At 52.9% G+C, this 25,503-nt stretch overlaps 1 protein-coding gene across 18 annotated transcripts in view; it reads right to left on the bottom strand.

Annotated features, from left to right (window-relative positions):
- Positions 1 to 25,503, bottom strand: part of CAMTA1 (calmodulin binding transcription activator 1) — an 818,639-nt gene that overhangs the window by 47,814 nt on the left and 745,322 nt on the right. Inside the window, exon 1 of one of the 18 annotated variants that reach the window (XM_033113435.1) lies at positions 4,268 to 4,430. The exons of 16 other annotated variants lie outside the window; for them this stretch is intronic. Coding sequence is in view for 1 of the 2 variants with exons in the window: in XM_033113433.1 (XP_032969324.1) it covers positions 3,080 to 3,098 (19 nt within the window). In the remaining variant the exon portion in view is untranslated. Of the gene's footprint in view, positions 1 to 3,079; positions 3,212 to 4,267; positions 4,431 to 25,503 lie in introns of those variants that run through there. One more of the 18 variants, XM_033113433.1, reaches the window with a different exon arrangement.

Below are 25,503 nucleotides of genomic sequence, written 5' to 3'. Positions count from 1 at the left end.
TGCAATAGAGGGTTTATGCTGAGCAGTTTTTAGGGACAGGGGAAGGCTGGCTAAGAGATTTGGAGGGTGGCGAAAGTCACATAGAAGAAGAAAAGTAAAATAAATACACAGAGAGACTAACTGGTAACTTGGGTAGTTGACAAATGTGAATTTAATATATTTGGAGAAACTTATTTCCATTATTTGCCATCATTTTCCACATTACAAAAATGTTGCATAAGTTTAGTGTCAGCAGCTTAACTCCTATAAACATTTACCCTGGTTAGATTCCCTATTTTGCTTTCCTCAAATTAACATTTAATTATTAATTATAATTTGCTAAACAACTGACATATTGGGTGCTTAAAATGTCTTGATTGATCTTTCTGTGTGTCATATGTCTAAGGTTATGATCTATTTTCAATGCTTAAAAGACAACATAAAATTAAGCACATTATAGGTACCAGGATGTACTTTTGAAACTAAAATTTCAGTTAGTACATCAGAGGAACTTGACTGAAATGAACCATAAAGCAAGATTATGCCGGCATTGCCTACCCCCGGCCCCCAACATTTAAAAAAAAAGCCACTTGTATTTATTTACACAGAACCAGCCCAGGAGCCACGGGGCTAGTCGGCTTAGGGGGTGGGGAGTAATTATCTCCTGATGGTAAAGACATCTCCATGTCTGTCTGCTGTGTGCTAACCCAAATCTAGGCACGTCAGAGAACAGCATGGTCATGTGACTTCAGGGCTCTGCATTCGGAAGGGGATTCGCCCAACACGGACGATCTCCACGGTCACAAGCTCCAATATCCTCATGACAGGAGGTGATGACATGCATTTGTGGCACGAGCAGGCCCCCACACACGTCCTGAAGGTTAAATGTGATTAATACTAAATGTGGTCCTCAATGCAATTCAAGGCATCTCGTCTAGACTTCTCCCATCATCAGTTAAAATAAGTTGATGGCTGTCAGAACGTACATGGAAGACAGGAAAATTCACTGCATGTAACGTGTGAGAAAGACAAAATTAAACCTGTGCTGCTCCTCCTGCAATTGCCAGAGTTGATGGCCTGCCTCTAGAAAGTGTGCAAGGTTTGACAGACTCAGTGTCATTTACTAACTTCACGAGTCCCTCATTTCACATTCCTTTTGCCTAATCCTTCATTTCATCTTTTTATCTTGTTTCACTATGTAATATGTATCTCTGTAAGCTCCCTTAATTCACTTTTTGGAAAAAAAAAAAAAAAGGTGAAGTGTACACGAATCAACTACATCATGTGTGGGTGCCAAAAGCTTTTTGGCAAAGGAATATGTAAGTGAAATAAGCGCCCAAGTACTCGGCGTAGGTACTGTGATGAGATGTCACGGCTGATACTTAACAATGGAGACTTGGCAGTACTGAGTCCCTTTCGAAAAGATCAATTGAATACAAAAATTCAGCCACTTTAAGTCAGGAAAAGCAAAGCCCTTTGAGTGTGAGAAGACATAGCAGGCACATGAAGAACAGCTGGGAAAGGGGTGGAGAAGTGTACACTGCTAAGAAAGAATAACCGGCTTCCAGAAACCACTGCACTAGCTAACAAACTGTGCCAAGTTTAACAAAATGGTCTTTAGTAACCTTTCTGGGTGATGCCCCAAGTTGCGTTTCAAACAAACATATTAACAATTTTTCCTTAAACATTTGAAAAAGGCAGCCTACAAGCACAGTTCTGCAACTTCGGGAGTTCACCAGAGCGATAATCAAAACATCAGAACAATTCTGATGCTTCCCAAAGGAAACTCTCCATCCCCCAGATGCAGCTGAGCCCTGGAGACTTAGCGGCAATAGGAGCTTCACATCTTTCACTCGGCAACTCCCACTGTCAACTAATTCTTTCACGTCACTGTCTTTCTCGTCTGAAGTCTCAGTTCCACCTGCTCTCCGTGTTCTCTACAACAGCCCACCATGAATGTGCTGTAGCAGTGACAGCTGCTATTACACACAGGAAGGCTGACAGAGGCCTGAATAGGGGACCATGTCTGTGAGCATGTATCACGAAAGCAGAAGAGTTGATAAAAACCCTTAAACAATACAACGTTGCTATTAACTACTGTATTAAGTATTGTGTTTTCACTTAGATTATTTGGAATATAATTAATCAGGATGACCGAATCGAGGTCCCTTAGGAATTGCAGCAGGCCTCTGCTAGTTTTCATTACTAAGCTAAATTTATTTGGGAAATGCGTATCCTGTAAGTAAATGCTATTTTCTAGAAAACGTTAAGCATTATTACTCCCTAAATTAAATACAAAGAAAAAGAGAAACATAAACTTATTGGCTATTGTCTAATTCTGGTCTTATAATATTTTCCTATAAACACACCAAGCAAAGTGCTACTGCTTATTGTATTTCTCTCTGTCAGATTCTCCCAGGCAATAGTTACACTATATGACACAGATTCTTTAAACAGCAAGAGAAAATGACTCCTTTATATACAGCCAGACATTTTACCATATATGACAAAATTTGTCAGGAGCACAAATTTAAAGTTTCAGGTTTTGACCTCAATGGCGAAAGAAATAGAAAGCGTTCACCCAAATACACAAGGCACTTCTGTAATTATCTGTGAGCCTATCTCACGTTTACAGAAATCTGCTTTGCTAATCAGACACTTCAGGTTAGCCAATAGAAATCATCCAAGCAATGGTGGACAAAATATAAAACAGACTTTAAAACTGTCATCATTCCCTGGTGAAACAATTGCTTCAGAAGATAATTTGCAAGAGAATGAGAGTTTGGGAAATTTGTTTTGCTGCCTAATTTGTAGAAAAATTTGTTTTGATGCCTGCAGAAATCTACGGAGATTGAAAAAGTCTCAAACACTGAACACCAGCAGGGCTGCCTCTAACGTTGTGCAATACCTAGGAAACCAAATCACGAGATCCTACAAATGCAAAGAGGCCGCCACATCGAGCGTGTGGGCTTGGCTGGTGGAAGCAATGGTCAATGGGCCTCTCCCGCCCCAGGTCTGCAGGTAAGCAAAGCTTCTCAGAAGTTCTTCCAAACCTTCAGTCTCTGAACTCCAGTAACTTTCCGCGCCGAGTTCTACTCACGGATTAATAAAACGTTCATTCACTCCATTGGCCTGCTAGAAAAGGCGCCTCCAACCGCCTGGTCCTGCAGAGGCGCCCCGGCCGCTCGCACGTCTGTCCCTGCCTCTCCTCCCGCGGAGGGGGCACCTGTCCCAGCCCCTCTCCCCGCGCCCCACCAGTGGGGCACCTGTCCCGGCCCTTCTCCTCGCACCCTGCCGAGGGGGCACCTGTCCCCGTCCCTCTTGCCGCCAAAGGGGCACCTGTCCCCACCCCTGTGCCCGCGCCCCGCCGAGGGGGCATCTGTCCCCGTTCCTATCCCAGCCAAGGGAGCACTTTTCCCTGCCCCTCTGACCGGCGAGGGGGCACCTGCCCCGCTCCTCTCCCGGCGCCCCGCGGAAGGAGGGAACGCTGGATCCGAAAAGCCCGCCGCCGCTCCGCGCCGCGCTGACAAAACCCAGCGGGCGACCCCGCAGCCCCAGCGCCCGCCCCGACGCGGCCACTTCCCGCACGCGCGCCCACCGTCACTCACCCCAACACTCCCACTGCCCCGAGCACACACGCGTGTTCTCACGCCCACTCCCGCCCTCGCAGAAACGCGCGCACTCAGCCTCGCTTCTTGCTCCCTCACAGCCCGCTCGCTCCCTAAACCCGCGTGACCTCACAGCCACTCCCCACACTTCTCTCCCAGACACGCGCGCCCCGTCAACAAGCCGGCCCCCAGCGCCCTTGCACCTCAAAACCCACCCAGTCCCTCGCTTTTCCACCAGCACGCGCACTCACTCTTGCGCTGCTCCGTGAACATGCGTGTCCGCACACCCGCTCCTCAAACACGCGTGCCATCTGCACGCGCCCCGCACACTCATCCCAACGCCCCTCCTTCACACGCACCCGGTCAACACAGGCCGGTCCCCAAGCGCACTCACGCGTCAAAACACACTCCTCCCGCGCGTAAACACGCGCGCCCCTTACTCCCCGGGCCACCCCTCCTCCACACACGCGCGTGTCCTCGCACCCACTCTTCACACCCGCCCCCCACGTAAACACGCGCGCCCCCGCACCCCCCGCCGCGAGCACGAGTGCGTCCCACGCTCCGGCCGCGGCGCGCGCCCGCCCCCGGCCCCGCCCCCGCGCGCCCCGGCCGCCCCGCGCGCCCCCGCCGGCCGCCGCCCTCGCCCCGCCGACTCTCCCCTCGGCCACACGCACACTCACTGGGACTTGGAGAGCACGGCCACCGCTCAGTCGCGCTGGCGCCGAGCAGCTTCGGTGTTCCTCCTCCTCCTCCCAAGCAGCCCCGCCCGGCCCGGCCCCGACAGCCCAGCCCGGCCCCGACCCGCTCAGCTCCACACACCGCAGCTGGAACGACTCGGGCTCCGGGTACCGCTGTCTCCCCGCCACAGCCCGAGTGCGCCGCCCGGGCCAATGGCGGGGCGCGGCGGTGAGCTCACCGGCCTCGGCCCCGCCCTCCGGCCCGCGCGTGCCAATCGGAGGGCACGACGTCACCCGGAGCCGGGCAGAGGCAGGTGTGGGGCGCGGAGCCGCTCGGCGCGGGGACTGCGCCGGAACTGCGCCCGAGCCGCGCGGCGCCGCGCTGGACGGCGGCGGGCCCTGCCCGGAGGGTGCGGGTGGAGCGCGGCCCCGCAGCCCGGGGCTCCCAAACGCGAGGCCTCGGCGCACCACTGCCCCTCGCGACACTGCCGTCCCCTCCCCGCCCAGATTCCGAGAGGCCGGCCAGGGGGGCGGCCGCAGTCTGCTCGAGGGCAGGGACTGTTCTGAGCTCGACGGCCGCGCCCGCTCCCCCGGGCTCACGGCCCCAGGCGGACTCCTGGGGGACCAGCGCCACGCGGCGGGGAGCTCGAGCCGCGTGCGCCTGGCCCCCGGAGCCTTCCCGCGCCCTGCCCGCCGCCTCCTGGCCCTGCAGCGCCGTCGGGTCCGTGCCGTGTGGGAGACCCGCGCCCAGGGGCGCCCGCGTGCCCGGGCTCCGGCTCCCGGCGCGGCCCTGGCGCACCCTGCGGCGGCGGAGGCGTCTGCAATGCAGCCGCGGGAGGAGCCGGCTCGGCGCTGCGCTGAGCCGCGAGCGGGGGAGCGAGGAAGGCTGGGCGGGAAGGAGGGGCACCGGGCGCGGCAAGCCGGCCGACGGCGGCGGATCCCGGCAGCGCCCCTTAGGACCTGAGGACACTGCGAGGGTCCTGGGGCTGGAGTGCGAGGGGACCCCCCGAGGCGTCGGACGGGGCGGGGCCGAGGATGTCCGGGCAGTGACGCTAAAGAGCGGCTCCTCTGGGAGTTCAGAAGCGTCCAAGGCTCCCATGCCCGAGCTCCTTACTTGGAGTTCCAGGGCCTCCGCCCACTCCTCGGGATAACCCTGGCGTCCAAAAGTTCTGGCTTTGGCTTTCTCACTTGGGTACTTAGGCATGATATCCTCCCGCCTCCGGCCTCCGGCCTCTCTACCCGAGCCCAAGTCACACCTCTCCATCAAGGCTCACCGTCTCCGAAAAGCCTTCCAAGGCAGCCCGAGTGGACGACACCATCCTCTTAGGTCCTGTGTTTATTCAGTTGTCCCCCACCCCTACCCCGGCCGTACACACACAAAGTGCCACGCAGACTTGTGATGAGGCCATTTCCCCCTTTCACATGCCAGTTATCTTTAAAATTGATTATATGTATCTTCCTTCTGCCATCTGGGTTAAAAAGAGTCTGAAAAGATGCGGGCAGAGTCTCTTCTATTGACCCTACCCAAACACACGTAAACAACCACAGAATTTTGCAGAGCCTTAAGCCTGTGCAACCAAAACTGAATCGTTAGAGGCCAAGCCAAGGACATCTCTGGGGAAGCCGGTCCCATCCTTTGCCACACCTCTGAGCCAGGAAAGCAAGCAGGTCGTGTCAGGTCTCGCTATTGGGGGCCGACCACCGATTCTATACCTCAGCAAGTTCCTCACCTGCCCTGGCAAAGCCAGAGCACGCGCACAGTCACAGCCCTGCTCCAACAAGTCCTTCATTCCAGCCCCCGTCTGCCTCGACCCCCCTGTCACCACGTAGGACTCTCACGCGTCCCAACTCGGCTTATGCATCTTCACCCCTTTATCTGGTAGGCACACTCCATTCATTAAAGGCCAGGGTCCAACACACAGCTCCCCTCCCCCCTGCCCTCCCCCCTGCCCTCCCCCCCACACACGCTCTCAGCAGAACTGCCCAAGGAGCACTGTTAAAAATGCATTCATATTGCAGCACACAATGCGTAGCTTCTTTTGTTTCCGGGGCAGCAGTGTAAGGGTTGTAGTCAAGGACAGGGGCTCGCTGTGCCTTCACCTCTGTGGGTGAGAATTCAATGAGCCAATAGGTAGACATAAGCTATTTATCTCAGTGCCTGGCTCAGAAGGCACTCAGCACAAGTTACCTCTTCCTGCTATGGCAAGTCAGGATATCTTGGGGTGGTGGGGAGTGCCGGGAAAGGGGGGGATTTCTGGGTTTCTGATCATGTTCTATTTTTGACCTGGGCACTGGTTTTAGTTTGTGACAACTCAGTGTAGTTTAGGAGTTGAGTTTCACATCCTTGTACTATGCACTTTTCAGTATGTATATTGTACATATATATATATATGTTAATAAAAGGTGTTTTTAAAAGTTAGTTATTACTAAGACCATGACAGCTCTGATCTCTTTGAGAAGAGGAACGAAGTCTTAACTTATCCTGGCACCTTGCACAATGCTGGGCATGTTGGAAGAACTCGACTGATAGATAGTTGCTGAATTACTCTGAATGGATTGTGAGCGAAAGAGACCAACTGGGGAGGTGGGACCATGAGGGGCAACGCCTGCCTTTATTCTTTACAGTGACAGGGAACTCAGGATGATTGGGGTCCAGGTTCAGGTACCTGCACCCCAGCTAAAGAGGAGCCACCAGTCTAGTCTAGCTTCCTTTTCCCCTCCCTCGGGTTTGTTTATAAAGGCAGAGGTTCAGCCCTGGGTTCAGACCTAGGTATTCTAGCTTCCTGAGAGGGGCTTTGGGGGACCCATGACGCCCTTCCTCCAGCAGCCCTATATCCACCTGGCACGTGAGACAGGTAGAGTCATGGATGCTTCAGTCCACTGACTGCCCTGGTGATAGAGGTGGGCTCAGCAGCCTGAAGCTCTACTTCAAGGCAGCCTGAGGTGACATTTCTGCAGAAGGAAAGTCCCCTTACTTACTGTTCCTCAGGTGGACCCATCCCCCTCCTGGAAGATCGGACACTGATCTCCCACTGCACCTCTGTCTCAGGATGGAGGCCACAAGCATAAGCGCCTTCCTTGGGCTCCCGCACGGAAAGTCAGACAGAGCCGGGTGGGATGAGCTGGATGCTCCTGAAGCCAGCTCAGAGCTCTGACAGCATGCAAGAACCAAGTGGGTATTCATGTTCAAGGCTGTCATTCCTTGTGGGTATTCATGTTCCTTTCGTTCAGGTTAGGAAATGACAGGGTAAGGCACGCCCGTGCTTTAAGCAAATGATTACACTGTGTTTTATGGGGCTTTGAGTATACCTGGGTCATTTTTTTAAACTAGAGAAAAAGACAACTTTGCTCAGTGTTGAATCCAATTGGCAGCACCCAGACCAAGTGCGAGTGTTGTCCCTTAAAGCAGACATGGTGAGTCCTTACCCCAGCCCCAACCTCTGCTGAGGGTCTCATGACGAACCAAGTGGTGGTCCTCCTGTTGCAGATGAGGAAGAAGGGAACTACGGTTTCTTGGGTGCCTGTTGTCTGCCTGCTGTCACACTAGACAGTCACACACACTGCTGCCATTTCTCCTGGAAGTTAGATATTGTATAGAGGAAACAACAAAGGCTGCAAGGAGTTAGGTAACTTTCCCAAAGGCACACACATGGCAAGCAGCAGATCTGGGTTTCAAGTTCTGAGCCTGCGCCCATTCTGCCCCATTTGTGATGGGTCTCCAAGGAGGCAAACAACTCTTGGATCATTTAGATACCATTTGTTTAAGAAAGCAGTCTGGAAATTTCTAAGAACCAGCCCTGCCCAGCACATTCTTTTCCCCAGCCCCAGCAACGGTAAAAGCTCATTTATGTACAATTGTAGACTTTACCAGGCCAGGTCCCTGAGTGACTGTGATGAGTACAGCCCTCCCTACCAACTGGCATTGGACTTGACATGTAGCACGAGTGAGAAATAAACCACTGAAACTGGGTTGTTTGTCATTGCAACATAACCTCGCTCTTCCTCTCAAATTAAATGCTTCTGCATCTGTCAACTCCCAATTAAAAAAAAAAATCAAAAAGGAGTCTTCTCAAATGAAGTGGCCATTTAAAAATAAGTGCAAAATGTATGTTTAGTGTATCTTTAAGGCAGTAAGAGATAAAGATTGTTTTAACAAAGGACAGGGCAGGGTGACAAAGCAATTCAATGGAGAAAGAACATTCTCTTTAACATATAGTGCTGGGACAACTGGCTATCCCAAAGCAAAAGAATGAAGTCAGACCCCTACCTCACACCATATAAAAAAATTAACTCAAAACAGATCAAAGATCTAAATGTAAGAACCAAAATTACTGAACTCTTAGAAAACACAGAGATAAATCTTCTCATCCTTGGATTTGGCAATTGTTTCTTAGATCTGACATCAAAAGCACAAGCAAGCAAGGAAAAGAATAGATAAATTGGACTTCATTAAAATTTGAAACTTTTGTGCTTCAAAGGACACCATCAAAAAAGTGAAAAAGACAACTCACTAAATGGGAGAACACATTTGCAAATCATACATATGACTTGGGACTTGTGTCTAGCATATAAAAAGAATTTTTACAGCTCAAAAATAAAAAGAAAACCCAATTTTAAAAAATGGGCAAAGGATCTGAATAGACATTTCTCCAAATAAGATCTATAAATGGCCAATAAGTACCTGAAAAGATGTTCAACATCATTAGCCACTGGGGAAATGAAAATCAAAACCACAATGAGATACCACTTCACACCCAATAGGATGGCTAGAATAAAAAAGACAGATAATAACAAGTATTGATGAGGATGGAGAGAGATTGAAACCCTCATACCCTGCTGGGGGGTAATGTAAAATGGTGTAACTGCTTTTGGAAACTGGTCTGGCAGTTCCTCAAAAGGTTAATCATAGAGTTACCACAAGACCCCCCAATTCCGCTCCTAAGTATGTGCCCAAAAGAACCAAAAACATATGTCCATACAATGGACGTTTAGCAACAAAAAGAAATGAAGAACTGATAGATGCTACAACATGGATGGACCTTGAAAACATTATCCTGAGTGACAGAAGTCAGACCCAAAAGACTACATATTGTATGATCCCATTTATATGAAACGTCCAGAATAGGAAAATTTATAAAGATTGAAAGGAGATGAATAGTTCCCTTGGGCTGGGGTGGGGGAGGCATGACTGTTAATAGGTACAGGGTTTCTTTTGGGGGGGATGGAAATCTTCTAAAATTACATGGTGGTGATGACTGCACAACGCTGTGAATACGCTAAATACCTTCAATGTACACTTGAAATTGGTGAATTGTAGGGCACGTTAACGATATTTCAGTACGGTTCAACTCAATGTATCTCACACACACGATAAGAACAGAAAAACAATGGAGTAGAAAAAAGAATCAGCGGGTGAGCTTTAGGAAACAAGACTGAATAGGAAACGGAGGACCAAGGTCAACCGGTCCACCCTGGTGCACTGAGCCTCCTCTGCCAGCCGTACGTGGGATGCAGGGGCGGGTGGAGAGTCTAGATAGACAGGCCCTGTTCTGTGAGGAGACAAGACAGATATGGGGGACAGACCACATGGTGGTGAACCCCCCCCCAGGCAGGAGGACGTTAATTGTGCTTCTAAAGGTTGTGAAAACAGGTACTCCATCAAATTCCTACTTGCCATGATTACTTCCTTGGCAGCTAAGGATACCGGAGACAGCAGCATCCTGAACTTGGGGTTCCTCTTGGAGAACTTCCTGATGGCTTGGTGTTCTGCACCTCAACGGTTGGTTGATTCAGGGGGGAAGGTGAGCTTTGCAGAGAGCCTAAACACCTCCAGTGCAGCTGCAAATGTCCTTCTGTAAATGGGGGTTGCTGAGGGCTGGGGAAAGAGGCCAGGCCTGGGGACAACTCCACCACTAATTACCCGCGTGGCAAGCTCCTTTCTCTTCCAGTGCCTCAGTTTCCTCCTCTATAAAATGAAGTCTAAGGCCATCTTGATGTGATCCTGGGGCGTGTTCAAAGTGACCTGACACAGGCAGCACCCCTGTGTGTTGGCTGCAGGGACTCTGGATTTGAAATGACCAGCAGCATGTGCGAGCCCCGGCAAACCCAGCAGAGGAAGAGCCCGGCCCACCCACAGCATCAGAATTAGCACATGCCTATTGTTCTGAGCCTCTGAGACCTGGGGTGGCTTGTTATGAAGGAGACGGCGGTGTAGGGGGCGGCGGGAAGAAAAGGTATTTGCTACCCGGGCAAGCCGGGCTACCATGGGTGGTATCAGCCTGGGAAGGCTGTCAACTCTGATCTGGAAGGAGGAAGAGATGCATTAGCCACCAGCTGACAACTTGGGATCTCTCTAGGGCACATGATGCTGAAGGAGAAGGCAAAGAAGCTGGGTGAAATACACCTTCAACTCGTTCTCCCTACTGGCTCACACAGGCCCATCCATTCCCTCTGTCCCCTGTACTGGACACACACCAGACAATAAAGTACATGGCTAGTCTCTGTAGTAGAGTGGGGGCGTGCAGAGACACGCCTGCTCTAAGGGGCGGCAGAGTCAAAGGCAGGTAATCCAAAATACACTCAGGAGGTGGTGATGTGTGGTGGTAAAGCACCCAAGGGGCTTTAGTGGCCGACCGCCCTGGCTTTGAATCCCTAGCTGTGTGACAGAGGACACACAGCTGAGATTGGACACACACACCTGACCCTCTGAGATTCAGATTCCTCATCAGTAAAATGGGATGGAAACATCTCCTGGAAACAGAGAGGATGAAATTGAATAGTGACTGTGAAGTGGGTAGCCCAGGGCATGGTGGGCGCCCAGGGCTTGGGGACAAGGGCCAAGAATGTCACAATCACTTGGGTTCTACTGTCTTCGTGACATTCTCCAGGATCTTCTGGGGTGGCAGACTCCTTCCTGCCACCGTTGACTTCCTCTGCTGTTAAACTGACTTGCCTTCCCCGAGCGGTGGCAGCTGTGTGAGGGAGTGGGCCTGGATGGCTTAGACACGGCCAGGAATCACACACAGATGGAGGACAGGAGCCAGGAACCAATCTGGTATGGCCATTCAGGAGGACCTGGGGCAAGACGACCAGACCCCTTCGCCCATGTCAGTTCAGCTCCTGGGTGCCACCCAGGCCAGCCTGAGCCTAAACCTCCTTTCATGTCCCCAAAGGTCCCATCTGTTCTAGGTCTCTGAGCAAGATGGTCCTCGTAGGAAAGGGAGTAGAGCTTCCGTAAGTCTGAAGGTTGACAAGAGCTCAATAAGCAGATGCCACCTGGGGAGGGCAGAGACCTTATTCTTCCTCTTGGGTGGGAGCTGCCATCATCCTCATCATCATCATCAAGGTAACAGTGACTGAGCACCAGTGCTAACCCCTTTCATCTTCACACCAAGCCTGGGCCATAGGTGCTAACGTTACCGCAGTGTTACGGAGGAGGAAACTGAGGCACAGCGGGTGACATAACTTGCCTTGGAAAGTGCACTAGTGAGTAGCACAGCCTGCTGAGCTCCCCCACTCCAGAAGCTCTTAGCTGCTTCTCTGTTGGGCCTCACATGGGAGCTAGAGAAGCAGAACTTCAGGGACAGGTACAACCAGGTAAAACGAGGAGCCAGTGACAGGGGCCAGGGCCCCCCCTTGACCAAGGACGGGCGTGGCTGCTTAGCTGTCAGGGCCACTGCACCGTCCTCCCTCAAGCACCTTCCTGAAGCCGTGCCAGGCAACTTGACGACCACCCTTTGGTGCCAGGGATCTGGGTGACGCATCTCAGACACACTCAGAGAGTCAGGGTCATGTCTGGCCTGTGGTCCCCCTAAGCTGGGCCAGCCAGGCCAGACTGTGCCTTGGCTTAATTTGAATCAGAAGCCTAATGCCCCTAGAAGGCAGAGCCAGTAGTGAGTGTCTGCTCGGGAGCCAGAAGGCCTGGACACTGTTTTCCAGTTCAGGCAGGAAGGGCTCCATTCTCTAGGCCTCAGTGTGCTCACCTGTAAAATGGGAATGATAATAGTGGCTGCTTCATAGGGTCATTGAAAGGACTCTGTGACATATTTGTGGAACTCATAGCCTGGTGCCCAAAAGGTGTTAGTACCTTATCTTAGCTAAACAATAGGGCAAGGTGCCTAGTCCACACTTTGAACAAAGTAACCAAAACTCCAGTGGAAGCCCCTAATCTGGGTGTCTGAGTCACAGGTCCCCTCATGGAGTCTCAGGGGGCAGGTCTGAGACCTAGGAAAAGCCCTCATGATGTAAGGAAATCTCCTTCATGCAGGACTTGCCATTTTTAGAGAATAGCTCTGTGATGGCTGAATTATGTCCCCACGAATTCATATGTTGCATCCCTGAATCCCAGCACCTCAGAATGTGACTGTATTTGGAGACAGGAGTGAAAGGGGTGATTAAGTTATTATGAGGCTGGTAGCATGGCCCTAATCCAATCTGAATGGTGTACTGATAAGAAGAGGAAATCTGGATACACAAAGAGACAGCACAGAGGACCAATCATGTGAGAACACAGTGAGAAGGCGGCTGTCTGCAAGCCAAGGAGAGAGCCCTCAGGAGAAACCAACCCTGCGGACATCCTGATCTGGGACTTGGTCTCCAGAACTGGGAGAAATAAAGTTCTGTTGTTTTAGGCACCCAGTCTCTGGTATTTTGTTATGGCAGCCTGAGCTGACTAAGACAAGTGACTTCTAAGCTCGGCTCCCCCATTTCATGCATCTCTCTGCCTGCCCAAGGGCTCAGAGACCCTCATGTGCAGAAGTCGGAGCCTCTAAGCCTCCCCGTTCAAGGCCCAACCCTCCTGGGTCCTTCCGGGGAGGAGCTCAGGAAGCTCTGGTATTCGGGGTCTGAGAGAGCATTACAGGTGCCCACTGGGCTGCTGCTGGCCTCTCCACAAGGCAGAAAACCAGTGAGACTTCAGAGAGGCTGCCATGCGTCCTATGGCCCCATGGAATCACGACTGAGAACAGGTGAGCTTACCCGAAAGGTACACTAAGAATGCACTTATTAAAATGCCACGATGTGTTTTCTCACCAAGTCGACACCATTTTTTTTCACATGGGACTATGATTAAAGAGAAGTGAGTATATGTGTTGTCATGTAAGTGACAACGGAGTCAAAAGACCCAATATTTACACTGAAAACCATTTTGAAATCACCGTCCAGACAGTTGCTGCTGACCGAAACTTGAAGCTCGTGCACCGGTAACAACACCAGCTGGAAAGTGCCCCTTTTAAAGAAGCGACTAGTAGGACCACGGAATAAATGACTGAGGTCGCAAGGGAGGAACTCTGCAATCACATCCAACCTTGGTCTGTGCTCTGAGCTCCTGAAAAGAATGAGAGCAATCAAACCAGCAGGCGCGATAAGAGGCAGAGCAGTTTACATTGCAACCATCTCGTGCGCCTGGGGACGCAGAGCTGACATACGTATTTAGTGCAGGGAGAGTCAGACTCGTTAGGTGCTAAATGCCATCGAGTAAAACAAAGAAGCGGCCAGCAAAAAGCACAGAAGTGTTCTGCACGCCTGGGTCTCCCACCCCCAGCTGGTCTCTCTTGGACACACCAGGTCACATTTCTGCTGTGGCCCTGCAGGGTACAGCCACCACCCCTCACAACCTGGCAGCTCACTGACTTTGGGACCAAGGAAATCAAGCGGGTTCCTCTGCTGAGAAAGGCGCCTGAGTAATACCAGCCACTTCAAAGAGAAGTCCCCTGGGATGCTGTCACAAGAAAGGCGGCCCCACCCAACCATCCTCCCAGCTTTAGCTCACTGTCAGAGTAACTTAAAACAACCTAGGGCCTTTCACCAAACATTCAGTGCGCACCCACTCCCTTCCTCACTGAAGAGGAAACATGAGGACTCCAGGGCACGAACCAGGCCTGTAAGTGTCATCAGAGAACCTGGAGGTTCAGACTTCCTGCTGCGGCTCTGCTCTCATCTCACAGCTTGTTCTTTCCTGCTGCTTTTCAAGGGATGGGCTTAAAGACTCCTGATAAATGCATCAGCCATTTCCAAGTTCCAGTGCCCTGGGGCCTTTGAATGCATCAGGCCCTCCGAGGGTGGGCGCCTCTGTAGCATTTCTGGGTTGGCTCCATTGCACCCCTGTGCAGGCCCTGCTCGGAGATACGCACTGGAGCTTCTGCTGGCTTGCGCTGTTCCTGGGTGACCCAGGCCAGGCTTTCAGACATCATAATAAACTTCATCAAGCTTATAAAATTAGAGCATTGATGCATTTTGTTTTGTTTAAGGATCGCGCTGAGTAGCTAACATTTAGAAGATGGCCCAATGCTGCACCTAAGCGTTCCCCATATCTTACAGGTGAATTGTTGAGCATAAATGCTACTTGCCCAGGGCCCCATCCTAGCTCTGAGATCCCCGCCTGCACCCAGCAGCTCACCATTTGCAAAGTCAGCTCCATTCCCATGGGTGTTGGGGGAAGGAAGAAGAGCACTGCTGGAGGAGGGGTCACTCGTTTGGGGGCTTCCTCTAGCCTCCCAGCCCCCAGTACCAGAGAGGGAGAGGGGGAGAGAGGGCAGAGTGGGGAGGAGGCCAAATGGAGCTGCTCATAACCCTGCAGCAGCAAATGGAGCCATCAGAAAACACTTTAGTGGAGAAAGAACATTGCTGGAGCCTGGAGTGCCATTGGCAGGATAGAGATGGGATGCAGGTTCGTTTATAGAGCGTCACGGGCTGTGGCACAGGTGAGTCATTTAAAGAGGTAATTGAAATACTATGTCAGAATAATCCAAGGTGCCTAGAATTTCTCATTTAATTTCACATTTAGGGGGACGGATTTGTAATCTAGTGAATTTCACATCTCCCCCCAGGAAATCTTGAGCTTTGCACAATATTCTCTGCAGAAGACAAAGTATTCACAAACCATTTTTCATAATAAAATGTGCTTTCCAGTCCCAAAGAATTGCCGAGGACAACATGAGATCTGTGTAGGGGCAACAGTTTAAAAACAACAGCAACAACAACAAAGAAAAACACGTCAGACCCTCACCGTTCCCTCTCTCCACAAGGACAGAAAAAGAAAATAATTGGCCTGCCGGGGTGGGGAGTAGGGGAGTAGGGGAGTTGGGGCGGGCAGGGGATGGCGAGGTACGTCTGTGCAGTGAAGAATTTAACCTTGCCCCGGGAGGTCCGGTCTCTGTCCTGGCCTTCTGAGGTGGGGGGTGATCTCTAAGCCCTTGGAATGTCATGCCCATTAGGAGTGTCTTTTCTTGCCTGGGGACCTTGAGTTACTGGCTAATCTCACAACATGATTTAAGGGAGGGCCTGGCCACATGAGAGAGTTGTAGGGTGGGGGCTGCCCACACAAGAAGGACCAATAACGTGATTTAGGGTGGGGGTTTTTGGTCACAAGGTATCAGCCACCTCTGGAGAGGCTGGAGACAGAGCAGCTAGGTGGGCAATCACTCTGCTTACATGATGGAGCCCCTATAAGGACTCTGGACACCGAGGCTCAGGTGGGCTGCCCTGGTTGGCAATACTCCATAAGCGTCATCACACATGGACGATGGGAAAGTCATGCTGTCCATGGGGAGAAGACAATGGAAGCTGGGTGTTTGGTGCCCTCGTGGACTCTGTCCTACGCTCGTCTTCCCTTGGCTGGTTTCACCCTGTATCCTTTGGATGGAATAAACTGTAAGTGTGAGTACAACAGCTTTCACGGGCTCTGAGTCCTCTTACTGAGTTCTCGAACCTGAGCGTGGATCGTGCTCCCTACAGCTTTGCAGCTGGCTAGCATGTTCTTTCTGCACAATGAGCACTCCTACGCACAAATAGTATAGTCTTCATACAGGATCAGCCCCTGTCGAGTGCATTCTCTTCCTGACGGGGACACAGAGGGATCCACCTGTCCCTCTCAGGTGCTCCTGTGACACTTGGAACCTGTCTCTGGGGAGCACTCATCCACCAGTTGTATTGTCTGGTTCGCCTTGAGTCCTGGGCCCTGAGCTCCCAGAGGTGGGACATGCCCCATTAACACGTAAAGCCCTGGGTCCAGCAGAGTGGCCCTCGGGTAGCTGGGGCTCAGCAGGTACCAGTGACCGATGGGCTGCCTTCTACCAAGGCTGTTTCTTCCATCATGGTTTACGACCTGCTTGGAGAGTGAGGTGCCTACCTAAGGATGACAACCTAAGGTCATAGGTGCCAAAGGAGATGGGTATTGTGAGGTTTTGACAGGCCGTTAACGTGAAACACTTGGCATGGGGCCTGGCTAGGTGGCTGTCACTGTCATACCAGTGAGTTTTGGTGCAGTGGGATTCCATGGGGATGGGTGTGAACAGGCAGGTTTCACAGCCTCTGACTCTGCTATTCATTCATTCATCCATCCATTCATTCATTCATTCATTCATTCACCAGGCTAAGGTAAGACTGGGCCAGATGATGAGGGCATCACAGAGGGTCAGAGCAGACCCTCCTCCAGGCCCCAGGACTGATATACCCTGCAGTGACTTGCCAAGGACCTGGCCGGGAAGTCCTAGGTCTGAGCAGCTCAGGGAAGAAATCTGCTTTTTCCCTTCTTGTTCCAGTTCCAGTGAGCTGAGGGCAGAATTTTCTATCATCCGCAGGTGGCCCCTTAAGAGTTCTAAAGTCACATTTAATAAAGGAGCTTAGGGTCAAGCTTCTGCATTCTTGTCTTGGATTATTTGCCTAAAGCTTGTCCAGGGACAGGGAGACCAGAAGGGGGGCGATGGCGCCTGGTCAGTTCTGGGCACCCTCCCCAGCCTGGTTCTGACATCGGGGACGCTGCAGCCTTTTAAAGCGAGGCCAATTGGCAGTGGGACAATGGCCACAAAGACAGCACTGGCTCTCCATCCATCCATGCCTCGAAGAAACAGTTATTAAACACCTACTGTGTTCCTGGCCTCTTGGGGCACGGTGATAACTAAGAGAATAGTCCTTGGTCTCAGGGCTCAGCTATAGTCTCACCTTTGTCAGTTTCATCCACACACCTTACCCATTTCATCCAATGCCACCTCCATGCAGACATGTCACAGACTTCTTTCTCCTGCCCATAGGCTTCCCTGAGCTCTGGAGCCTACATTCATTCATTTGCTATTGACTTTTCACGCGGATGTCCCAAAGGTCCTTGAGACTCCACCCAACTCATGACTGGCCCTCTCCAGGGTGAATGATATGGAGTGCGTGCCCTGTATCTAATCCACCTACAAGCCTACTGATGCCACCTCTTGACTGTCCCCTTCTCTCTAGAACCACCAAGTCCAGCATCATCTCTAGCCGGGAGGATTAACTGGTCTACCCTTACCCGCTCTGGCCCTCCGTCAATCCGTTCTCCGAGCAGCAGCCAAGAGCACTTCTTGAAATGCAAACCTGGTCATGTCACGACCTCTCAAGCCCTCATTCCCTCCCCTCTCCTTAGAGACAGAGCCTGGCCTGTACCCGAGTGCCCCTCCAGCCTGTCTGGTCTGATCCCCACCTCCCTATTCACCTCACCAGCCTTCACGGGCCCCCGTATGTTCATGAGGTTCCCTCCACCACAGGACTCTCTGCGTATGCTGCTGTCTCTGTCTGGAAAATTCCTGCGTCCCCTTTCATGGAGTTAACTTCTGCTCCTCCTTCAGATCTCAGCTTCCGGGTCATTTCCTTAAGACATCCCCCCAGACCTCCCTTCACTACAAGCTCCCCAAATGCTTGTATGTGCAAAAGTGTGGCGGTCAGCTCTGATTTTCCCTCCAGTAGATGGTAAGCTGGGTGAGTGCAAGAACCTCACCTGCTTTTGTTCATTTGTTTTGATTCCAGCACTTAGCCCAGTGCCTGGCACCTCATGGGGACTCCATTAGCGGTTAGCGAACAAACGATCACAAAGAGAAAAGTGCTAATGGAGGAATTTACAAAGTGTGACAGGGGAGCCAAATAAAAAGAAGGCATCCTGCGCGTGGGGAACGGGACAAGGTGGGAAGTCAGCTCTTACAGCAAAGGGGCCTTAGAGTGGAAATTTTCCATCAAGCAGGAGTTCTCTAAACTGACCACAGGGAAAAGATCCGAGGGACCAGAAGGAACAGCACGTGTGAAGGCTCAGGTAGGAAACACGGCACATGTGGGAAGATCTGAGCATTTAGTAGAGTGGAGGGAGAGCATTAGCAAGGGGAGACAGAGGACTGACAATGAGAGACAGGCTGAGGCTAGCTTGTAAAGGGTTTGTATTCTGTGTGGGACAGTCAGACTTCATCCTGACCTTCCCAAGGAACAATGGCCACTCCCCTCCCACCAGCCCTGTGCGTCCCTGTCTGACAGCTTACTACACAGGGTTATGGGTGCCGGGGGTCCTGCCTGTCTCTCCCAGTGGCCAGCACCTAGCACAGAGCCTGGCACACAGTAGGTGCTCCGTCAATCCTTTCTGCACGCGTCAGTAATCTAGAGTATGGATGGGAAGGAAAAGAATTGAGACCCCAGGCCAGACACGAGACGGTAAAGGTCTGAGATAGGAAAATGGCAGAGGGAGGTGGGAGGAGGAAGCCCTGCAGGTTTTGAAGGTTCTGAGCTCGCAAACTGGGGAAAGTCAGGGGGAAGGGAGCAGCAAGGGGCGCTTCTAGACATGGAGGTCAGGACATATGCAGTACAAGTGTGGAAGGGAGCAGAGGCCTGGTGGAAGACTCATCATACAGAGGTCACGGGCAGGAGGACGGGGTCAGGACACCTGGGAGTGACTCCCTTATCACCTGCTTGCTGTGGTGTCTGAGTGTCCTCATCTGTAGAATGGGGGACCTCGTAGGCTGTGGGGGAGTTTGTGTGAGTCCATACCCGGAAACGCCCTTCCATGTGTCTCAAAACCAATGAATGCAGCTTGGTGCCACTGAAGTGACCCAAGACGTCACCAGCTCTTCTAAATGTGGGTCCCCCAGAATGGGGTGAGATCTGGGGAAGAGTCCCTGTTCACATCCCAGCACACTGCAGATTTGGGCAGAGAAAGGACCGTCCTTTCCTCATGCGCTGTCAGAACTGGTCCCTCTGCACGAGGGACCTGGAGCATGCGGGGGGGCAAGGGGGTGTCAGGTGGCTGTTCCCTCTCTGTTGGTACGAATGCTCACTCAGCCGGGACACCTGAAGCAAACACTGACCAGCTAAGAAGCCACCACCCACCACATGGCCAGGGCGTCGGGCAGGCTCGTCCACCGTTGTGTCCTGGCTTCTGGCTTCCGGCTTGAGTGTAGCTGGTTCTGACTGTGATGGAGAACAGGGAGGGGGTGGGAGGGAGAGAACACGCTGAAGTACGAGTCCTGATTCAGCAATGGCTTGGAGCGAGTCACGTCTCTTCTTGGGGCGCAGATTCCTTCAGAAGGATGAGGAGGTTGGACTATGAGACAACTGCGTTTCCTTCAAGTTCAAACTCCCGAAGACTCTGAGTTTGTTTCTGGTGTGTCGACTATTTTTACTCTGCCACTGATTCTTTATAATGTCTTCTGTTATTATTAAATATGGGACATCTGACACATACGTGTATGTCCCTTTTTGTCTCAGACAAAGGGCTCTGAGTTCACAAGTGGAGAGCGTCAGCAGGTTACCGCAGTGGAGGAAGCTGGTCTTCAGCCTATCAGACTATTTTGAATGTCCTGTTGTCACAGAGGCAGGGGGTACAAGGTCGCTGGGCTGCTTGGAAGGGATGAGAAACGTGTGTATTTTTAGGAGGTTTAAAAGGAGAGGCCTCCCTCTTGGCTCCAGCCAGAGGCTGTTTTGCCTTCTCAGTCCTGCATGGAGCTGGATTGGGTAGGACGTGTCTCCTCTGACGTGATGCTGGGACCTCCAGGGCCCCACTGCGTCCTGGAGGCCATGCCAGCTCCCACTCTGCCCCGGCCTCTTTTCCTTGCTGATGATGTTCTGAGTCTCGCAGTCTCAGGACCACTGCTCCCCACCGCCAGACAAGCAGATGGGCATCTCCGCTCTTCTCCAGGGAGGCAGATTCTGGGGCCAGATCCTAGGAAGGGCTACAGAGGCCCAGGAAACGCGGGCCTGGGCTGGCAGCATCCCCACCCCTGCTGGTCTCTCTGGGATCTCAGTTTTGCCAGGAGGCTTTCTTCGAGGCTAGTGCCTTCTGGAGCACAGCTGCCCTGTGTCCAAATGACGTGGCACAATAATGGAAGTCCAACGTAACTGACTTAAGCCAGGGTGTAACTGCCCGAGCAGGCCTGCCAGACAGTCTTCCCACCCACCCTCAGGATTCCTGCACCCACACAACCAGACAGGGGGTAGAGAGCCACCTCCAGGGGGTCTGACGTTCACACATCATTTGGGGGTGAGTCACAGTTTGCTCCTGTTTTGGGGCTTGTCCCTGGGACTCAGAGCGGGTGCAGGATGGGCCCTGGAGCCCGGGGACAGGAGAGCTGTCATCCTGGGGCCCGCAGACCCATCATAGGGTTTGCTGCGCCAACACCACTAGGTGAGGCAGGACAAGCAGGGCCTGGGTCCTTTCCTCTCACTGCACGAGGGGGCCCGAGGTGGTGGAGCACAGGGTCTCCGGGGCCAGGTGAGTCTGACAGGCGCCTGGTCCTTCCTGTCCTCCCCAGCCAGGGGAAGGCCATGGCTCTGAGCTCACGGGCAGGCTGGGCACCCTCTTATCTGGACTTTCCAGCCGCTTCTCTGGGTTCTTCAAATTCATGTCGCCTTCAGGTCTTCCTGCAGTGGGTCTCCTGGACCTCGAATGGGCTTCCCCACGTCCCGCCTGCGACGTGACATGGCTGCCACATCCTTTTTCTTGAAAGGCCCTCTTCTCTTAGCCTCGCCGGGATCACATCCTCCCCGTCTTCCTCCTGTCTCACTGCTACTTCTCCTCAGCCTCTCTGCCAGCTCCTTTTCTGCTTGACATCCAGATATTGGGGAGCCCATGGCAGACCCTGCCCCCCTCCTCTCCTTTATCCATACTCTTTCACGGAACAATCGCATGTGGACCATCCCTTTACATTCCGTCTACGAGCTGACGACTCCCAAATTCTATTTGCATTTGGGACCTCTCCTTGGCCTGTAGACTTCCAAACCCGACTGTACACTTGGCAACTCTAACGAGGCTGCCAACCTTAACATAGCCAAAAGCAAACTGGAGAGTCTTCCAAACTCGCTTCTTCTTCAGACCCGTTCATCTCGGGAAATGGTCCACTGTCCCCCAAGCAGCTCCAGCCCTGCCTCCAGGCACAACCCCTCTTCTGTTCTCATCCTCCATGTTCAGATCACCAGCAGGACCCTTGACTCTACCTCCAAGCGTCCCTACACTGTCTCTTGGGACTTGTCATTACCAGTCCCCTTGGAGTCCCATCAGCTCTCACCTGCACTGGAGCCAGGATGTCCCGGGGGACCCCTGCGAGAGGAGACACAATTCATTTTCCACACAGCAGCTGGGGGTCTTGAAAACCTAAACCTGAGCAAGTCGACTGACCTGCTTGGAAGCCTGCCACGGCCCCACTGTCAGCAGGGTAAAACCCCAGTTCCCTGCCTCGGGTGACAGGGCCCACATGGCCCCTTCTCTTTCACTGCCTTCCCTTACTGGGCTCAGCCATGGTGGCCTCGTCAGTTCCTCCAACACTCCAGGCCCCTTCTCCCCCTGGGGACTTTGTTCTCGTTATTCCCTCTGCTGGAATGTTCTTCCCGTGATCATAGGGTGGCTGGCTCCTTCCTGTCCTATGGCTTTCCCATGGGGGCCTCTTCTGACCCTCCAACCTAAGCTAGCCTCCCTGCCATCTTCTATTGGGCCACCCATTTTTAGTGTCCTGATATTTTCCGTGGTGATTTCATTGTTGCCCACTAGAATAGAAACCACAAGATTAAAGGTCCAGGAGCTGAGCGCAGTACCTGGGGCCCCCTGGGTGCTCAGTACATGTTTACTGGACCTTCTGGAAGGAGGGAGAGGAGAGGCCTGATGACTGGTTAGGACGTGCGGGAGGATTTGGGCTGAATTAAGGTGGTGGCAGAGGGGAGTGGGGAGAAGTGAGAGAATTAGGGAAAGGAAACCACTGGGAAGGTGAGGGGATGTGGGGGAGCGAGCGGGAGGCCTCAGGAAGGATGCTGGGTTTCCGGGGTGGGGCTGTCCCCTGAGGCGGGGAACACTGTAGGAGATGTAGGGTCGGGGGGAGGGGCAACAACAGAACAGTTGTGAGTCCCATCTCGGACATGGCGACTTGCTCGAGAGAAATCTGGGCACAGATGTCCCAGGGGAGAAAGACAGGTGGTTCTGGATCTGAGAAGAGGCATGAAGGAGGGGGATATCAGTGCGTCTTTACCTTTACAGGTGGTAAAGGGAGTCCTGGGCAGGGATACACCCTCAGGGAGAGTGGGCAGAGGGAGGAGAGTGGCCCAGGAGGGAGCTCCCAAGGCCTGATTGGTCCTCGTCTGACTTGAGGACTCTCAGTACCTCTGACCGCATTGGTCACCCCCTTTCCCTTGTGGAACCCTCTAACTGTAGGCTCTGTGACTCCACCCTCTCCTGTATCCCTCTGACTCCCAGGACTGCTGCTTCTCAGTCTCCATCACCGGCTCCTTCTGGAATGTTCTGCTAACATCCATGAGCCATCTCTCTCCTAGGCCACTCTCTTCTCCCTCTATTTCCGAATGTGACCTTATTTGGAAATAGGGTCTTTGTAATGAATTAGTTACAGTTAAGAGGGTTCATACTGGGTTGGGTGTAGGCCCTAATCCAAAGAGAAACTAGCGACAAAGAGACATACACAGAGGGAAGCTGTCATATGATGACGGAGGCAGAGACTGGAGTTATACTGCCAACAGCCAAGGAAGGCCAAGGACTGCCAGCAGCTTCCAGGGCCAGAAGTGTCAAGAAGGAGCCTCCCCTAGAGCCTTCCAAAAGAGTGTGGCCCTGGTGACACCGTGATTTTGGACTTTGAGCCTCTAGAACTGTGAGAATACATTTCAAGTTTGCGGTTACTTGTTATGGTGGCCCTAGGAAACTAACGCCGCAGTCAAGGACACACTGGTCGCTACTGACCACCAGAGGGTAAGAGCCACCTACCTCATGCCTCTGAATGAGCCTGACCCTCAGGTAGCCAGGGGAGGGGGGCGATCCTGCAAGAACAGCCATGTCTGCCTGAGCTCTGGGGTCCCCCCACGGAGTCTGCTCTGCTTCTTGCCTCAACAGCCAGGATGAGGACGCAGAGCTGCCTCCTCAGCCCCCGCAGAGGCTGGATCTCCTCCTCTGTGCTGTTTCACTGCAGGGCACCATTTGTCACTGCTACGAGGAGGCGGGTGAGGCCCAGTCCCAAGGTGACCCACTCCCTGCCACACAGAGGAGCTCCAAACAGATCCATTTGGCGTGGTGGCCCCAGCTGCAAACAGCAGGAGATTGCTGCCCCAGGGGGCCCCCTGGCCCCTGGCTAAGGAGGGCTAAGGACAGACACCATTCAAACTGTAATGATGTGGGTCCCACAGAGAACGGACTCCTTATGAGGGAGCCTGTGCTTTGCACAAGGCACAGGCTGGGCGGGCTACAGCTCCGAGAGGAAGTGAGTCCCGCACAAAGCTTCAAGTCCCACATATAAGACCGAGGCGCACTAGCTTCTTCCCCTGCCATCTTGTCTTTGAGGTCACTACTGTGCCAAGGAGTACCCAGAAGACCCATAAGGTAGCCAGCCTCGGTGTGTCCCAGACTCCACCCCAGGTGAATGCAGTGCCCCCCTTCTTACTTACAGGGAAGACCCCCCAAGTCAGCACTTTTTACACTTTTCCCCCAAAGTGCTCCCAGGGGCAGGAGAGGGAGGGTTCTTGGCATTGACTGAGGATATAATTCAAGGCAGCTCTCCAAAGTCAAGACAATTCACTGATGCTGTGTCTTATCTTAAAAACTTATGAATTTTGTATTCTACTCCATAAAATAAACTGCATATGTTTTAGTAAACCGGTGACATTTTAAAATATTTACAACCAAATTACTTAACCTTTGCTCTCCCCTTGCATCATCGGTAAAAGTGATGCCCTCCGAGTTTGCTCCTGTTTTCTGCCCACCTCTGTGCACCTTCTCACACATGGACAGTTCCGCATCACACAGACGGCCCAGAGAGGGTGACTAGAATGTGGGCTGGAGGGTCTGCAGGAGGGAAGGAGCCAGGCCAGGGGGAGCCAGCTCTGATGAGGTACGCTCATCAGAAAGCCCTGGAGGGTCACCATGGGAGGGGAAAAGCATCCAGAGTCTTCCTGGGGGCAGTGTCGCAGCTGGAATGGCCTCTCCCTGTTGCCACTGGGTTGCACCTGTGGTCTCTAAGTCACTGTGTGGTTTCCCACTCCTGGTGGATGGAGGCTGCTATCAGAAACCAGCCTGCAGGCAGGGGCCGGCAGGACCACGGCCATATGCCAGCGACAGGCAGCTTGGAGGTGGAGGGGTGGGCAGAGCTGGGGACCAGCCCAGTTACGCATCTTCCATCTGTTAGTACACAGGCTTTGGTCAGACAAGCAGGGAGGCCAAACCTTGCTTTTCCTTCTCCTCACCTCCTCAGAAGGGGGCAAGCCTCTCAGTGCTCCTACACACCTAACCCGGAGCCAGGTAGCCCCAGGGGTTAGCTGAGCAGATCACTTCCTCTGCTCCTGGTGAGCTGGAGGGGCAGGCTGCCTGGGGTATCCGCCTGCCCTGAGGCTTACGCAGGAAGCAGGAACCTGAGGTATGAGCTCCAGACCCTGCTCTCCCCTCTGCCTGAGATGACAAGGTCCTTTCCAGACCCCGAGGATTTGCAGGAGGCTTGCCCAGGTGGCCAGCCGAACCCCAAAAGCTGCATCCAAGCCTTGGTCCAGTACTCTCACTCAGGCAAGAGGCTCAGCGGCCTTAGAAGCAATTGAAAATAAAGTCTAAGTATAAGCAGCTTAATGGGGTCCCGAGAGCGGGGCCAGGGGACCCTGGGTCTTCTGAACCTGGCTCTGGGCTAAAATCAGACAGCTGCAGGAGAAAGAACAGGACACACAAAGTTCCATTCACCTTCCCTTCCAGGGACAGGGGCCACTTAAGGTGCCCTCAGCAGGAGGTGGGCCTGCCCCCCCATCCAGAGCCGCAGTGGGGCCTCCTGGGCTTACTGCCTTTGCAGACGCAGGCACAGGCCAGGTCATCTACACAGATGGCACGTCCTCCTTGCGCTCAGCACAGCCCTGGCTGTCTATTTGCACAGGACCCACAGCAGGCAGAAGTGACACTTCCCAGAATCCCTCCCCAAACCGACTCCACAGTAAACTCTGCTGCCTGGTTGCCTCTAACCTGCAAGAGGTCCCCACTGCACCCCCAAATGCATGCT

The sequence above is a fragment of the Rhinolophus ferrumequinum genome, chromosome 9 (assembly GCF_004115265.2).
Source record: "Rhinolophus ferrumequinum isolate MPI-CBG mRhiFer1 chromosome 9, mRhiFer1_v1.p, whole genome shotgun sequence".
NCBI classification, from domain to species: Eukaryota; Metazoa; Chordata; class Mammalia; order Chiroptera; family Rhinolophidae; genus Rhinolophus; species Rhinolophus ferrumequinum.
Note: the sequence above shows the minus strand (reverse complement) of the source record. Positions and strands in the feature narration are given on the sequence as shown.